General features: G+C 44.1%; 1 protein-coding gene across 1 annotated transcript in view; it reads left to right on the plus strand.

Annotated features, from left to right (window-relative positions):
* ABCC6 (ATP binding cassette subfamily C member 6) overlaps positions 1 to 16,328 on the plus strand; it is a 50,781-nt gene that overhangs the window by 32,698 nt on the left and 1,755 nt on the right. Inside the window, exons 20-29 of the mRNA XM_032790482.2 lie at positions 324 to 387; positions 1,410 to 1,521; positions 2,735 to 2,942; positions 4,681 to 4,991; positions 6,414 to 6,613; positions 9,794 to 9,920; positions 12,420 to 12,521; positions 13,248 to 13,394; positions 15,056 to 15,214; positions 16,153 to 16,319. Of these exons, the coding sequence (XP_032646373.1) occupies positions 324 to 387; positions 1,410 to 1,521; positions 2,735 to 2,942; positions 4,681 to 4,991; positions 6,414 to 6,613; positions 9,794 to 9,920; positions 12,420 to 12,521; positions 13,248 to 13,394; positions 15,056 to 15,214; positions 16,153 to 16,319 (1,597 nt within the window). The remainder of the gene's footprint in view (positions 1 to 323; positions 388 to 1,409; positions 1,522 to 2,734; positions 2,943 to 4,680; positions 4,992 to 6,413; positions 6,614 to 9,793; positions 9,921 to 12,419; positions 12,522 to 13,247; positions 13,395 to 15,055; positions 15,215 to 16,152; positions 16,320 to 16,328) is intronic.

A 16,328-nucleotide genomic window follows, 5' to 3' on the forward strand; every position in this document is an offset into this window, starting at 1 on the left:
GAGCCAAAACCCTGGAATTTTTGGCTGGTGGCAGCGAGATCAAATCTGAGCTGGTAATTAAGCTTAGAGGGGTTCATGCAGGCACCCAGATTTCTGGATGCTAAGGTCCAGATTTGGGAAAGATGCTTATGATAGCTACCATCTTATTAGGCAAGGATAATGCTATGAACACACATTATTCAGTGCCCGTGCCATCACTGCAGCTTTGCTGAGGTGACTCACAAACACCTTTACTGGGAGTTCTTTCCAATGATCCCTCGTTCTCTCAGAGGCTAAACAGAACAAAGAGGATGTGAGGTATTACAAGAATATTTATTCCACAGCTGCAGAAAGCACCAAGGACATCATCGCTTCCAGAAATGCTGTGTCCCCAGGAAAGCTCTGCCGGTGAGTGTAGACCATTGCCTCAGACACCAAAGCGCAAGCGCCTGCTCCAAAGCCCGTTCAAGTCAATGGAGAGATTCCTACCGAATTCAGTGGAGTTTGCACTGGGCTGTAAATGAATAGGATGTGCCCATGGATGGAATGCAGGGCTGTGAACAGGCACCACCACCTATGAGTACTTTTAATAATATTTTCTCTCTACTTCCCAAGGAGTTGTAAGTTTCCTCCCCAGAGTTCAGATGCTGGACACTTCCATACCATGAGGATGACAGAGTCACTCCTCTTGTATTAAAACCACAGATCAACCAGTAGCAGTTAAAGGGGGGTAAGCAATCCTGTCAGCCAGAGATAAAATGGGTAAGAGATCGCAAGGTAAACAAGGAGTAGACATTTTTGACTGAAGCCATAATGGGTTCTCAATCACAGTAACTGACAGACAGCTCCCATAGGAGGCAGGTTCAGACCCATTAACAAGTGAACTGTTATTTGTAAAGTTTGCTTAAACATTTGATTCACCAAGGTTATTAGCCCTCACTTATGGCGCATCACATAGTTAACAGAATCATCATTGCTTTTGGATGGTGCTGGATTGACAGCATTAAAGGCTGAAGTCTTGTGGATTATCCTCACAACAGTAAAAGCCCCGGCAGCAGCACTGCAAGTTTCTGTCTGCCAATGTGCCACCTCCCTGCATGAGAGGGTATTTCAGTCTCTGTACCCATTTAATCCTTGGCCTCTCTGCTGAGACTCCATAATTGTTGCCAGTTTGGGGAATGTGAACATCTGTCTACTGGGAAACAGACTGAGACCAAACATTTCATCCAATCCACAGTTAGATGCTAAGAAGCTTTATTCATCTCCAGTCTGTTCCGGATTCACATTGCTGGAGGTGTGCCCTTAATGCAAGGAATGCTCTGAGTAATTCCGTGAACCACAGAAACCACAGCCCTTTAAGTAAGGCTTAAAAACTTCATGGTCTTGGATTAAAAAATAAAGGTGTTTGTTTTGCATTTATAAATTGACAGATCTTCTGTTATGAGGGATGGAGCCAAAGCCATAAATCAAGACTGCACGGCTACTACAGCCCCCAAAGATGCGGAAAGATTAACAGAAGGGGAGAAGGTTCGGACCAGCAGGGTAACTGCAGCAATTCCTTTTAGAGTAATGGAATATAAAATAAACCCATCATAGCAACAGGAACTTACACTAAGATCCTTAGCTAGTATAAATCAGCATAACACCGTGCAAGTCAGAGCAACACCAATTTGCACTAGTTGAAGGTCTGGTCCTATTCAACCTTATTTTGTGTAGCATCTTTCATACCAACTGTGTTCCCAAAAAATGCTTTATAGAGCTAAAGTGTAGCTAGAAAATTTGAATAAAACAGCAGAGGGAGAGAAAATGGTAGAGATGAGGAGGAAAGTATTTCCGTTATGATGGGTGGAGAGATATAAGACTGTTTCAAGTGGCTTGTGCTGCAGAGGGAAAGTCTTTTGAGTCAACTGGGGGGAAGTGGTGTGAAGGGACAGCTGAGACAAATGACAGGACACATAAGGTCGGATAAGGTTCATGGAGGGCAGCTTAACCCTGTCCTGAAATGTATGGTTAGAAGTGCTGTTGTTACTCTTCCATGGCTGTGGGTGAAGGCAGATATGGGGCTTGTGGAGGTCAAGAACAGGGGATGTGCGTTAACCCAGGTGAGGGGATGCAGGCATGGATGAGGATTTCAGCAGAAGTGAAGTCCAGAGCACAGTGTACCCAGGCTGTGTGGGGGTGATGATGATGAGACTTAGGAGATGTGGGAGGGGAAAGAATAATCAGGATCAAAGGTGTAAACCCAGTTACAGAGAACAGAGGCAAATGGGAGGTCTAAGTCCCAAAGAGGTTTGGTGAAGGCGGTAGTTTAAGGAGAGTTGTGTCCAAGGGAAGCACATTCAAAAGACATTGCTTTCACCTTAAGGGCCAGATGGCAATCCTTGCACTCCTGCTGGTGATCAGTTACTCACGTGAGTAGTTAATGGGTCTTGTCACATAATCACTCACCAATGGGAATAAAATGGATTATATCATCACTCAAAGGGATAGTAAAATTCATTACTGAAAATAATGACGCTTTCAACCCAATAAGCATTTGTACATTGTTTGCAATCACTGGTTAAAACCTTGAGCTTGGTCAACATGGCTTCAAATTATTCATCCTGCATTGATAGGACAAAGAGATTAAGAGGCTGTCATGGCATGCGGTGCGTAACATGGAACATACACCATACAGCATTCCTTTGCTTAGGAACAGACAGCTTATCAAGCCTGACCCTTCTTTCCCTCCTCCTTTTTGATTGCTTCACTCTAGGTCAATATTTCCATTTATCTGGATTACCTGAGGACCACAGGGCCTCTGATCTGTTTGTACATTGTGCTCTTGTTTGCGTGTCAGCAAGCTGCCTCGTTTTGTCGCGGTTACTGGCTCAGCATGTGGGCAGATGACCCTGTTAATAACAGAACGCAGCAGCACACAGAGCTGCGAGTTGGAGTCTTCGGTGTTCTTGGAGTCCTTCAAGGTTTGCTTGACCCGGTCACCTAATTGTTCTGCATATCATTTGCCTCCCTCTTTCCCATTCCCAGGAAATTTTCCCATCATACAAACTTTGGCTTGTCCTATGGGTGCTGGGCTTTTGGCAACAAACTAAAAGGCTTGGCATGGGATCTAAAAAAAAAAGTTCTGACTCACATTTGCACAGGGTGCACTGATTTTTTTGGTTATGGTATCTGAACAATATTCCCAGTGTCACTGCAGAAAACTCTGGCTTGCTTGTGTGTGCATTGAGTTCTTCTCTCTAATGTGCATTGCAACTGAGCATGATGGGTGGTTCCCCCATCTTTAGCCATCTTGCCTGTCTTTGTCAGAACTGGTACCCATGAAAAATTCACCTCTTGGGGGCGATTATGATGTCAGTTTCACTTTTCCATCTCTCCCAATTTTATGCACTACTCCCTCTTTATCCCCCTCCCTTCTCTTCCTCTTACCCCCTTCCCATCCTCTCTTCTCTCAAATCATAACTTAGCCAAATTAAAATCTCATTTCTTAATGAGAGCCAGATTTAATCTTTTTACCACCCTAGGCCTTTTGGATCTAAAAAACTGTTAGAAAAAGGCTGCCAAAATGTGTATTATTTGAAATATGTACGCTATTTAACTCTTCTCCTAATCAAAAATAGCTAAAATGTTTTGCTGAAACTTTCAACAACAAAAAATGCATTTAGGGCAGAAACAAAATCCGAAAAATTGTAAGCCCAAATGGTGAAAGTTTTAAACCAGTTAAAACAGGGGATTAGAATAGAAGCTGTTAGGCAACCTTAACTATAGCACAGTCCCTGCTGTAACAGTGAATCTAACTGGATACATGGGCGTCTACCTGACTCAAGAGAGTTAATTTAATTCAGAGTAATCCTAGTTATTTGCACCATTCACTGGAGAACAGAGGGCTTCTAGCTTCAGGGGTGTTTGGTAAGAGACAGAACTAACTGTTCCATCAGATTTACACATGCTGATGCCCATTCTGTGGCTATTCTGCAGATACAGTAGCCATACAACGGGCTCTGGAGTGACTGTTAGGCCATGTTAAGGTGACCAGACAGCATATGTGAAAAATCGGGATGGGGGTAGGGGGTAATAGGAGCCTAAGTAAGAAAAAGACCCAAAAATCGGGACTGTTCCTATAAAATCGGGACATCTGGTCACCCTAGGCCACGTCTACACTACCTGCCGGATTGGCGGATAGTAATCGATCTATCGGGGATCAATTTATCATATCTCATCCAGACGCGATAAACTGATGCCCGAATCGAGCCCGTACTCCACCTCGGCAGGAGGAGTAAGCAGAGTAGACGGGGGAGCTGCGGTGGTCGACTTGCTGCCATGAGGACGGCCAGATAAGTGGAACTAAGATACTTCTTCTTCAGCTACGCGAATAGCATAGCTGAAGTTGCGTATCTTAGATCGATTCCCCTCCCCTCCCCTCCCCTCCCCCCCAGTGTTGACCAGCCCTTAGACTATAAACCACTTGGTGCAAGGAATGTCTTTTTGTTCTGTGTTTGCACAGTGATGAGCACAATGAATTCCTGGTTCATGACTGGGCTCCAAGGCACCAACTCAATATAAATAAAAAAAATAGCACTAATAATAGACCAGCACCTTTCACCAGCACCAAAGTCACATTCAAGAAAAGCTCCCCTTAACATGCTTTCAGCTGAGAAATCTGAATCTAGGTGGTGACACTTCCCTTCCCTTCCATTGCAGCCATTGGCAAATTCGGATCGACCGCAGCCGTCCTGCTAGGAGGAGTGATTGCATCACACAAGCTCTTTCAGCAGTTACTGGAGAATGTTGCCAGATCCCCAATGCTGTTCTTTGAGCAGACGCCCATCGGAAACTTGCTGAACCGATTCTCCAAAGAAACCGATGCCATTGATTCCATTATCCCCGATAAACTGAAGTCCCTGCTGGGCTTCTTGTTCAGTTTACTGGAGATCTACATAGTTGTTATAGTGGCCACGCCAATAGCAGCGGTGGCGATATTGCCACTGACAGTGCTATATGCCGTGTTCCAGGTAGGATTTTGAGGTATGTGGCTGATCTAAGAACCCGCCACACCCTTTGCTACAGGAACCTGCTCCCATTGTTTAGACTAACCTGAACCAGATCTTTTTGAGGGGCTGAGATTTTCAGTTGGTGTTTTTTCACCTCTGATTTCATGCCAGAATCAAAACCAGCAGTGTCTAATCTTAAGAAGAGTCTTCTCACAGAATCCAGGCTCTCAGTAGCTGCCTCCGAAGCCTTACTAGAAGGCCTGAGATATCATGATGGTTTTAGGTGGAACTTCTGTGGAGATTCCTGATTGACATCAGTGTAAAGGAGATCAGACTAAGGCCCGAAGTGTTTTTCCTCTTCTCCAGTCTTCCTGTGCCACTTTTAACATAAAACATATGCCAGAGAGGCAGATGTTTTTCAAGGCACCCATTTATTCTCCCAGTCTGGTTCTCTGAAATGTCAAATAACTTTGCCAGAAGACTGGGGGCAGAGGAGGAGGGTGGTCAGGGGAATATCAAAAGTCTTGAGTACAGTACTTGTTACAGAAAATTAAGATCATTCTGCTTTGCTACTTTAATGAATAAGGCAGGTAAACAACAAGGGATTCTTCATGAAATCCCATCTGAGTACGGAAGGATGGGATTGAAGCAGTCAGTACAACTCTGCAATTCCATTCGCGTCATGAAATTCTTTGATCGGTGTACCAGTCACACAGGACATAATGAAATGGGTCAGGAAATCATCTGGCCCGTCACAGTGCTATGCACCACTTCAACAGACTGTTCTTTCTGGAGAACTCTGGTTGTCCTGGCACACACAGTCTGCAGCAAGACACCCTGCTTTCGGGCATAGCTTGTTGTATTAGGTGAATGGTTCTCCTAAACTGTAGGTTGCTAAATTACTATCTTGAACTAGAGGCAAAGTTTAAGAGATCAGGAGAGATTTTAAAATGGAGGAAGTATAGAAATAATGGGTGAGATCCTGCCCCCTGCCCCCACTTAAAACAGCCAGAACCAGGGCTTTTAGGACCTAGAGATTCCCCCGATGCAGGTATGTGCAGCATAGCCCTATAGCTGCTCTCCAAGGACTCTCTCTCAAATCCTGGTATGGGGGCATGCCAGGGGTGGGATTGCAGCATGTAGCACTGTGGAGATTCCAGATAATGCTGCAGCCCATAGTCCAGAATTTAGACAATGTCCCCACAGGCTCAAAGGCCTCCTTATACCTCACCCAAGCTACAAGTTCTGTGCCACAGTATCTCACCCAGTAAACACATGCTGCCTGGACATTAGGTTTTATAACATCAGGTTAATGTGCACTGCTGTATTTTTTTTTTGGCATCATTTCTAATTTTCTGAACATGATCAGTTCCCCTGATGAATTAGCCTAGTGGGGGAAACACACTGGTAGTCACATACCCTTTCCATTTCTCTGTGTCTCAGAACTTCTACATTGCCACCTCCTGCCAGCTGAGACGCCTGGAAGCTGCGAGTCGCTCGCCCATCTATTCCCACATTTCAGAGACGTTCCAAGGGAGCAGCGTGATTCGTGCTTACAAGGAGCAACCGAGATTTATTTTACAGAATGATTCCAGAGTGGATGAGAACCAGAGAACATGCTTCCCTGGGGTCGTCGCTGACAGGTATGGAGCTGCAAATATAGATGCAATCATGTTATTCTCATGAAGCTATAGATTAGTGCAGCCCTTCTGCCAGGTGGAATCGGCAGCAACAAGAGCTGGGTTTAGTATCTAAGGGTTTCTCTTAACAAAAGACAATAGAACCAGCTTGAGTCCCCATTCAGTAATCTGGAAAGCTAAACACCTCTCCCAATTGATGCCTCTAAGTGGTAGTACTTCCCTGCTCGCCAGCACTGAGTCCCCATACAACAAAATACAACTTTGATTAAAAGGGAAAAGAGGGGCCTACATTAATCTCGGAAAACACCACAACCTAAATACAAAAGCATGTGACCATACACAAACACTCACCCCACAGTGTGTTGGGCAGCATCCTTTGCCTCAGTTTCTCCCCTTGTGGTGTGAAAGTCTGTGACCTGAGTCCCAAGGGAGACAACTGAGGTCATTCAATTAGGATGAACAGCAAAAGAATGGGGCAGACAATCCTCAAAGCTGGTGGATATTCCAATGCTTTCATTCACCAACCCAGCACAAAACCGCTTCTATAGTACCTCGCTGGTTACCCAGAAGCCAACATCACAGTTCCCTTAAAGCACCCCAGCCTTAGGCCTCCACCCAGATACCCAAATCAAATATGATGAGGATTACTACAAATCTTATTCATCATATAAAAAAATTCTATCAATCCCAAAGGATCGGACACATTACCCCCCAGGTTAATGAATATTCCGGATCTTACCCATATACACGCTACAGCCAATTCTTATAAACTAAACCAAAATTTATTAAAAGAAAAGAGAGAGTAGTGGTTAAAAGATCAGTATACATACAGACGAGTACAGTTCTTGAGATTAAATTCATAGCAGAGATGGTGAACTTCGTAGTTGCGAAGAGTTCTTTCAGAAATAGTCCATAGGTTATAGTCCAGTGTTCATATTCAGGATGATTCCAGATTAAGACTGGAAATATCAATCTTGAGTTTAAACTTCCCCTGCATCAAGCAGATCCGAGATCCAAAGGATTGGGACCCAAGGCATCTTTAAATGGTTTCCAGCCTTCTTTTACGGGTCGGAGTCCTTCAGCGAACAAAAGGCAATCATGGAGATTTTGAAGTAGACCTGTTTCTTAAACATTGCCGGTAATTAGGTACACAGATTAACATAAGGCAATTGCCCATTTTTCCACCATTCCCAGATTATTTGCTATACATTTCAAAGAGAGATAAATACAGTGATCTTACTATGTTTACAGCTCATTTAAATGTTAATATATCCTTTTGATCTCTGAATCAATAACTATAGTGCCAGACAGGAACGTCCTACAGGAAAAAAGTACACATATACATTTGGTATCATGTCCAATTCTCTAACAATACAGGTTTGCATTTCAAAGTTCTAGCGTATCTAGCATATAGTGGCCCTAATTACCTTTCACGTACTTTTTAACACGTCTCTAATGGTTAACTTTGGGCTATTTATCCTGCAAGCTGCTTAATCCTTTCTGGCCACGTGTCACACTTGGTATAAGATCTGTTGCAATTATATAACAGTGGTAGCAACCATGATTTTGCATGGTCATATTTTAATCAGATAATGTCACAAAGTCCAACAAACAAACGTCCCTTAACACACCACTCCTTTTCCCTCCCCAGTGCTCCACTCATAGTTGGTGGTCTTTGATTAGCGAAGACCCAAAGTTCAGAGGTGCATTTATGAGGGGGTGGGGTTTACCACTCTCTGCTGCTGCTGCTGCTAGTCACCTCCCACGGCTACCGCTGTCTCTCTGCCACCACTCCCACTGTCCCATCACTACCCCAGTCTGCCATCTTGGCATCGCTGAGCTTCTGCAATGTCACATTCTGAGGTTCTACCACTTTACCCAGCTCTCAGTGATTTTAGCAGGTGGCAGGGAACCTCACTGCCAGGACAGTTTCTGTGTTGCTTTTACTTGTTCCCACACAAGGTCCAAGGCTTAAGCTTAGACTTGCTCAGCAGTGAGGACAAGCTTTAGGAATCACCACTTGGAAACAAGGACTCTCAATTGAGTCTAAGCTCTGTCATTAAAAGCTGGAGAGGGGAAGGTCAAAAAGTGTCTAGGACTCTCGAGCCAGCATCCACGGTACCAGTTAGGAACACTTGTCCTCGTCCACTCATCACTGGAATTTGGCATCCTACCTCCCTGCTTAGCAAGAGAGGTTCAGTTTAGGGTGACCCCCTCAATCAGGGCATGCTAAGCACAGTTCTGTTGCCCTTTACTCATACAATAAGGATAACAAGATTTCATTATCCCTGCATTTGAATACTACAGTGATTTGTAAACCAAACCAGCCAAAATTTATCATTTTGGCAAAGCAGCTCCATCATGCTGGGCACCGAGGCAGAGCAGCTATGTCTGTGCAAACATGCTCTGCTCCTCAAGTCTTCCCTCCCCTCCTCCCCCCACCCCGGCAGTGCATCACTAGATGTCGAGGGCAGGGGGAGGGGAGGGAACTCCTTCAGACCCAGCTTACATCAGAACTAACACCAAGGGAAGAGCTGGTGCCAGGCTGGTGCCAGGCTCAGAGCAACAATTTCAGGCTCTGAACCAAAGCTGCTCACCTGATGGAAATGATAGACCAGGGGTCAGCAACCCTTTCAGCAGTGGTGTGCCGAATCTTCATTTATTCACTCTAATTTAAGGTTTTGTGTGCCAGTAATACATTTTAATGTTTTTAGAAGGTTTCTTTCTCTAAGTCTATAACATAGAATTAAACTATTGTTGTATGTAAAGTAAATAAGGTTTTTAAAATGTTTAAGAAGCTTTATTTAAAATTAAAATGCAGAGCCTCTGGACCGGTGGGCAGGACCCAGGCAGTGTGAGTGCCACTGAAAATCAGCTCATGTACTGCCTTTGGCATGTGTGCCATAGGTTGCCTACCCCTGTGATAGACTCAGGCTATAGCGGAAGAGCCGTGGCACAGTGCATGGGGTGTTTACAGACCAGCACCGCTGTCCATTCCAGAGGCTTGCTAGCAGTTATGTAAAAAGCCAGCCCCATGATCATAACGACTTTATTTAGCACCCTTTACCAAGAAGGCTCCAAATACATTTTACAAAAATAGTTGCAGGCAGTATATGAAATTGAGAGGAAACGAGAACATAAAGAAAATGGAAGTGGGCTAAATCCTCTGTTCTCTGCTTGCAGGTGGCTTGCTACAAACCTGGAGTTTCTAGGTAATGGTATCGTGTTGTTTGCAGCCTTGTTCGCTGTGCTTAGCAAAACACATCTTAGTCCAGGGATTGTTGGCTTTTCCATTTCGTGTGCTCTTCAGGTAACTCAAAGCAGCAGGGCATGATTTTACCATCTCATCAGGTTACAGATCATTTTTTAAAATCCTTACCTGTATCACAAATAACTCTATGGATCCAATCCTGAAGCCCTTACTCATTTGATTAGCACATAGATTGCGAGCATCAGGCTCTAGAGAATTAAAACTGGAAGAATTTTAAAGACTCTAATTTCCTTTCCACTAGTTGTACTTTTTATGTTGGACATTTCTCAGCTTGGACAATGAGAATAGATTAGCCAACCTCCTATTTTTAAGATTTCCTAGGCAATAGCAAACTCTCAGGGTATGTCTACACTACGAAATTAGGTCGATTTTATAGAAGTCGATTTTTAGAAATCGATTTTATATGGTCGATTGCGTATGTCTGCACTAAGCGCATTAAGTCGGCGGAGTGCGTCCTCACTACCGTGGCTAGCATCAACTTACGGAGTGGTGCACTGTCCCATAGTTCCCACAATCTCTCCCACCCATTGGAATTCTGGGTTAAGCTCCCAGTGCTTGATAGGGCAAAAACACTGTCCTGGGTGGTTTTGGGTACATGTTGTCAGTCTCCCCTCCCTCCATGAAAACAACAGCAGACAATCGTTTTGTGCCTTTTTTTTCCACGCAGACGTCATACCACAGCAAGTGTGCAGCCTGCTCAGCTCAGCTCACCGACACCTCCGCTGTTGTGTCCTGGGTGCTGCTGGCAGCAGATGGTGCAGTAGGTCTGCAAACCATCATCATACACCACTTCTGCTGCAACTCTGCTCTGCTGCTATTGCCTCGATAGCAAATTTTTCCATGTTTTCTGTCATGGGCTCCCTAATACGTGCGTTCTTCCTCGGGAAATGTGCACAATGCTAACCATCATCCTCCACCGCTTCCGCTGCAACTCTGCTCTCCTGCAGATACCATACCACAGCAAGCATGGAGCCTGCTCAGCTCACCACTGCTGCTGTGAGCATTGTAAAAGCCTCATGGATTATCCTGCAGCAGGTGCAGAACCTGAAAAAGCAGGCAAAGAGGCAATGATAGTGCAATCACAATAGTGATGAGGACGTGGACACGGACTTCTCTCAAAGCACGGTCCCTGGCAATTTGGACATCAGGGTGGTAATGGGGCATGTTCATGCCATGGAACACTGATTCTGGGCCTGGGAAACAAGCACAGATTGGTGGGACCACATAGTGTTGCAGGTCTGGGATGATGCCCATTGGCTGCGAAACTTTCGCGTGCATAAGGACACTTTCATGGAACTTTGTGATTTGCTTTCCCCTGCCCTAAAGCTCAAGAATACCAAGATGAGAGCAGCCCTCACAGTTGAGAAGTGAGGGGCGATAGCCCTCTGGAAGCTTGCAACACCAGACAGCTAACAGTCAGTCCAGTACCTCCCATTCGGTCCATGCTGGGGCTCTTTTGTGCTTCTGGGATTCCATGGTCACCTGTGCTGATGAGCTCTGCATGGTGACCTGTGCTGATCAGCTCGCCATGCTGGCCAAACTGGAAATGAAATTCAAAAGTTCCCACGACTTTTCCTGTCTACCTGGCCAGTGCATCTGAGTTGAGAGTACTGTCCAGAGCAGTCACAATGGAGCACTCTGGGATAGCTCCTGGAGGCCAATACCATCGAATTGTGTCCACACTACCCCAGATTTGACCCAGCAAGGTCGATTTCAGCACTAAACCCTTCACCAGGGGGGGAGTACAGAAATTGATTTTAAGAGCCCTTTAAATCAACAAAACAGGCTTCATTGTGTGGACGGGTGCAGGGTTAAATCGACCTAACGCTGCTAAATTCAACCTAAACTCGTAGTGTAGACCAGTGCTTAAGTACCCACACAATTGTGCAACATTTGAGCTGCAAATACTGGAAGGGAATTTATTATTTTAAACAAGATGCTTCCACTGACTTTTGAAAAAAAGCTTGGAAATATTTTTATTCCTTTCCAGACGTTAAGCTAATTTTTATAGACGCTCTTATTTTTTAATCTCAGTAACTCTGTCACTGTTATTTATAGAATATAGGACCTTACAGAGAACAAGTCTCAAATACATGAAACATCCATCTTGTTCCTTTGAATTTAAGCTTAAATGGTCACTCTAGTTTAACAGCCAAATAGTTTTCTTCAGTGTTTATTTTCCATGTTCATGTGACTAGTTGCAGATTATTTTGAACGGTTTTCATATCACTTTTAAGAGCTGGAAGTTTAACATAAGACAGGAAGCAACATCTAATTCTTGGTAAGTTGGCACCAAGGTAGCCTCAGGATGAGCTGGCAAGGCTCCTCCAATGTGGCCTGGCAAAATTTTCCAGAAAGGCCTAGTGTCAGCAGGATTTATTTTATCTTGCAAAACAATTTGCAGACAATATCTTAATACTTATCCAGGGAGGCCCCTTGTGAAAACACTGGGCCTGATCCGACAAAGTGTCAAGTACTTTGTAAGAACAGGGTCAAAGTCGGTATTTCATTTCTAGCCAGTGTTCTTTCCTTTTGTAGATAACGGGCATTTTGAACTGGATGGTGCGCTCCTGGACAGAAATAGAAAACAACATTGTTTCTGTGGAGAGAGTGAGAGAGTATTCAAAAACCCCGAAAGAGGTAACTAGCCATAGCCAGCCATTGTTCTTACCCTTTGAACTGGAATTTGTCTCAAACCAAATCAGCAATTTTTCTATTCTAAGGACCAACACCTTTCCATTTTAATTCCCAGAGACCCGGTTAGGTTACTTTAAAATAACTAGGTGTTCTTTATAACCTCTGCTCAGTTTATGTTCTTAAACCAGTGAAGCTGTAGTTGTCATTTTTTAAAAAGTATAATTTATTAACAGTTACCACACCCATGGAATGCACTACAAGATGCACTAATTGTGGCATCTCATATCTGATGTTATATGTGTTAACAGTTGCTAGCCGTTTAATGACAGATTTCTTTCTTTTATGCTACATAAACATTAAAAATGAACAGGTACTATCTCTTCATGTTGATCATATCAATGTATAGATTGAACTGAGTGTGGCAGAGCAAATAGTTAGAATATTCTGTATGGTTTCCTGATAATGTAATTAATCTGACATGCCTACAAATGCTTATCTCCAAACTTCAGTTAATAAAGTAATCTGGATCTTTGTGTAAAGCAACTAATTTCAACGTCAACAATTCCTTTATGAAGAATAAATGCTGCCTCTAGAGAACCTTTTAAAGAGAGAGATCCAGAAAGACTTTTTGCACACATGCTCTGAGAAGTTTTCCATTTTGATTATAGCCATATTACTTGAAGACTTAACCCAGCTTAAGAAGGTGCTGTTTGTTTCTCTTTTACACAGGCTCCCTGGACTCTGGGCAGTAATTCTGCAAGTCAGGCTTGGCCAACTGAAGGAGCAATTGAATTTAGAAACTATGGTGTGCAGTACAGGCCAAATTTAGAGTTTGCACTAAAGAACATCAATATAAAAATAAACGGGCAAGAGAAGGTAAGCAACGTCATTTATTTCTTTGGAGCTGCATGTGTGAACAGTGCTTTAGAATAGGTAGCCGCTGCTAAACTGAAAACAATCCCTGTCTCAAAGAGTTTAAGGTTTGAAGACACAAAAGCTACACTGAGGTAAACATATAGTACGTTTGGCCTTCAGAGTCTCCTAGCACCCTGAGGAACCCCTTCTTAATATATAGCTTTGTTCTCAGTTTTGATACAGTGTGTTAGGAATTCTAGTGAGTCAGATCTATTATAGGAGGTTGGCAGAGCAGCTCTAAAGGAATTTGATGTTTATTTTAATCTAATGTAACATCAAAGCTTCTTTATATTTGGCAGCTATTCTAGTTTTTCTCCATTAAGGCAGGGGTCTCAAAGTCCTGGCCGTGGGCCATCTGTGGCCCGAGAACCTCCCCACTGCAGCTCGCAGAAGAGACATGCATGCAGCCACACTGTTGGCAATGTTTGCTGCAGGTGCCACCCCCTGCAGCTCCCATTGGCTGAGGAAGAGGGACTGCGATACTATAACTAGTCGCCGGGCAGAGTCAGCATCATTAGTTGCCAGGCAGAGACAGCCATGGAGGCAGCATCACTTTTTTCCCCACAATGAATAAAAACAAGTCAAACTACTGAACACAGCTCTCTGATGCACACCTTGCTGCAATCCTGAAGGTTTCAACTGCTCAGTCACTGAGGCCAAACATCAACAAACTGACAGAACTGAAGCATTGCCAAGTGTCTGACAAACGCTAAAAGCCCTCTGGCAGGCGAAGAACTGTATAAAGTTGTATAACAGTTTTATTATTTCTATGCAATTCAAAATAAAAAACGCAATATAAATGTTTTCTTTTCTGAACACCATCTTCAGTGACATTATTGGCCCGCTGGGAGGATTTGAGTACTGGCACTGGCCCTAAGATGAACTGAGTTTAAGACCCCTGATCTACAGCTTGTAATGATTTCCCTCTCTAACAAACAATTTAAAAGTTCCCTATGGGTTGTTACCCAACTCTAAGAATGTTAGGTGAGTATTATGACAACTTGAGGCCAAAGGTTCTTGGAGAAATGGTCAGATCCCTTCAAGTCACACGTGTCCCGGTCCTAATGACTATGTATCAAGTTTATGCTGGAATCCATGTGGCTGATCATGTGTACCACCACACGCGATGCCAATTCATGCCCATCCTCAACAGCTATTCCATGAGGCTGCAGTGGAAAGGAATTAAATCCCTGGGACAGGAAAGAGCGGCAGATATTACACCCAGGATCTGCATAAGATAGGCTGTTTGTCAGTCACAGATCCACTTGTCTTCTCCACCATTAACGCAAAGGAATAGTGCCTTTACTTTGTAATCTAATGAAAGATAGTGGATGGCTTTCAAAAGAGGCCCAAGGAGAACAGCAGATGAAAGGAGAATAGCTTGTAGTTGAAAATGCAAAGGAAAGTTACAAATCCATGTGTCAACACCACCACTGTATCCAGGGCATGGAACTGCAGGAATAGGTGCTTAATGGGGTGTTTTTCTCTGACAGATATGGTCAAAGTCTGGACAAATTTAACCAGTGGTTTGTTACCTGTCAATTCCATGGTCCTAAAATTTAACTATGGCTATGAGCCAAATGGTGTAAAGCATACATCCTAAATTTTCATTCTTCTTTTAGATTGGCATAGCTGGAAGAACAGGAGCTGGGAAATCAACTCTTGCCATGGGTCTTTTGAGATTAATGGAAGCTGCAGAAGGCGAGATCTTAATTGATGGAGTGAATATTGCCCAAAGAGGCCTCCAGGACCTTAGAGCCAAAATAACTATTATCCCCCAGGTATGAAGTTAATTTCTAAGGCATTTATCAATTCTGCAGGGTATTTACATTAACATCCGTGACGTGCAGGAAGGCTTAAGTGCAGTGGTGAGCTGGAGCCGGTTCCCACCGGTTCGCAAGAACAGGTTGTTGAAATTAGATGCTGGTGTAGAACCAGCTGTTAAGGGGCGGGTGGGCAAACAACTCTGGTCCAGGGGACTGTCCTGTCCCCCACCTGAGCTCCCAGGAGTCCCAGCTTGGGAGGCTGAGGCTCCCATGGCCCTTCCCCTCCGCAGAGTTGCAGTGTGCTGAGCTGCCGGCAGCTGGGCAGCTCAGCTCCTGAGTCCTGCCCTCTGAGCAGCTGCTGACAAGGTAAGGGGGAGGGGGAGTGCGAGCTCCAAGGCTACCCAGGGACGGAGGGGAAGTGGGGCAGTTTTCCCCCCGCCCCACGAGGATGTCTCCGGCACTGAGCTCCTCCTGCTCAGAGTTGGCGGGTCAAGCGGCAGGAGCTCAGCAACGCTCCAACGTTTTGTTGGGTGTAAGAAAAACATCAAACAGCTACCTCGCAATTATTGGGGGGGGGGGCGGTTATTGTAATAAAGAATAAAAAAAAATTTTTTACATGTTAAGTATGACTCCCAATGACTCAATGCATTGCCATTTCTTATGGAGAAAGGTACAAAAAGTACATACTGTGGAACATCCCTTAAATCAGAACTTTTTATAGGGAACCGGTTGTTAAGATTTTGGCAGCTCATCATTGCTTAAGTGGGTCACAAAGAGAAAAATTCATTGCTTTTAAAAGGGAAAAGTAACCACTGTAGCCACACTGTCTGATCTTCCACAGAACACTGGCTGTAGCATTTCACCCTGGGATTCCTGCAGTGGAAGGAAATTAAGGAGCTGTGTTGTTTTGTAACAATCATTTCAGGAATCTTTTGTGCTGTCTCTATACCCAGGATCCAGTTTTGTTTGCTGCTTCTCTACGAATGAACCTTGATCCTTTAAATCAGTACTCGGATGAAGCCATTTGGACAGTTTTGGAACTGATTCAGCTCAAGAACTTTGTATTGGATCTGCCTGATCAATTGAACCATGAGTGCTCGGAGCGAGGGGAAAACCTGAGGTACCATAA

The sequence above is a fragment of the Chelonoidis abingdonii genome, chromosome 9 (genome assembly GCF_003597395.2).
Source record: "Chelonoidis abingdonii isolate Lonesome George chromosome 9, CheloAbing_2.0, whole genome shotgun sequence".
NCBI classification, from domain to species: Eukaryota; Metazoa; Chordata; order Testudines; family Testudinidae; genus Chelonoidis; species Chelonoidis abingdonii.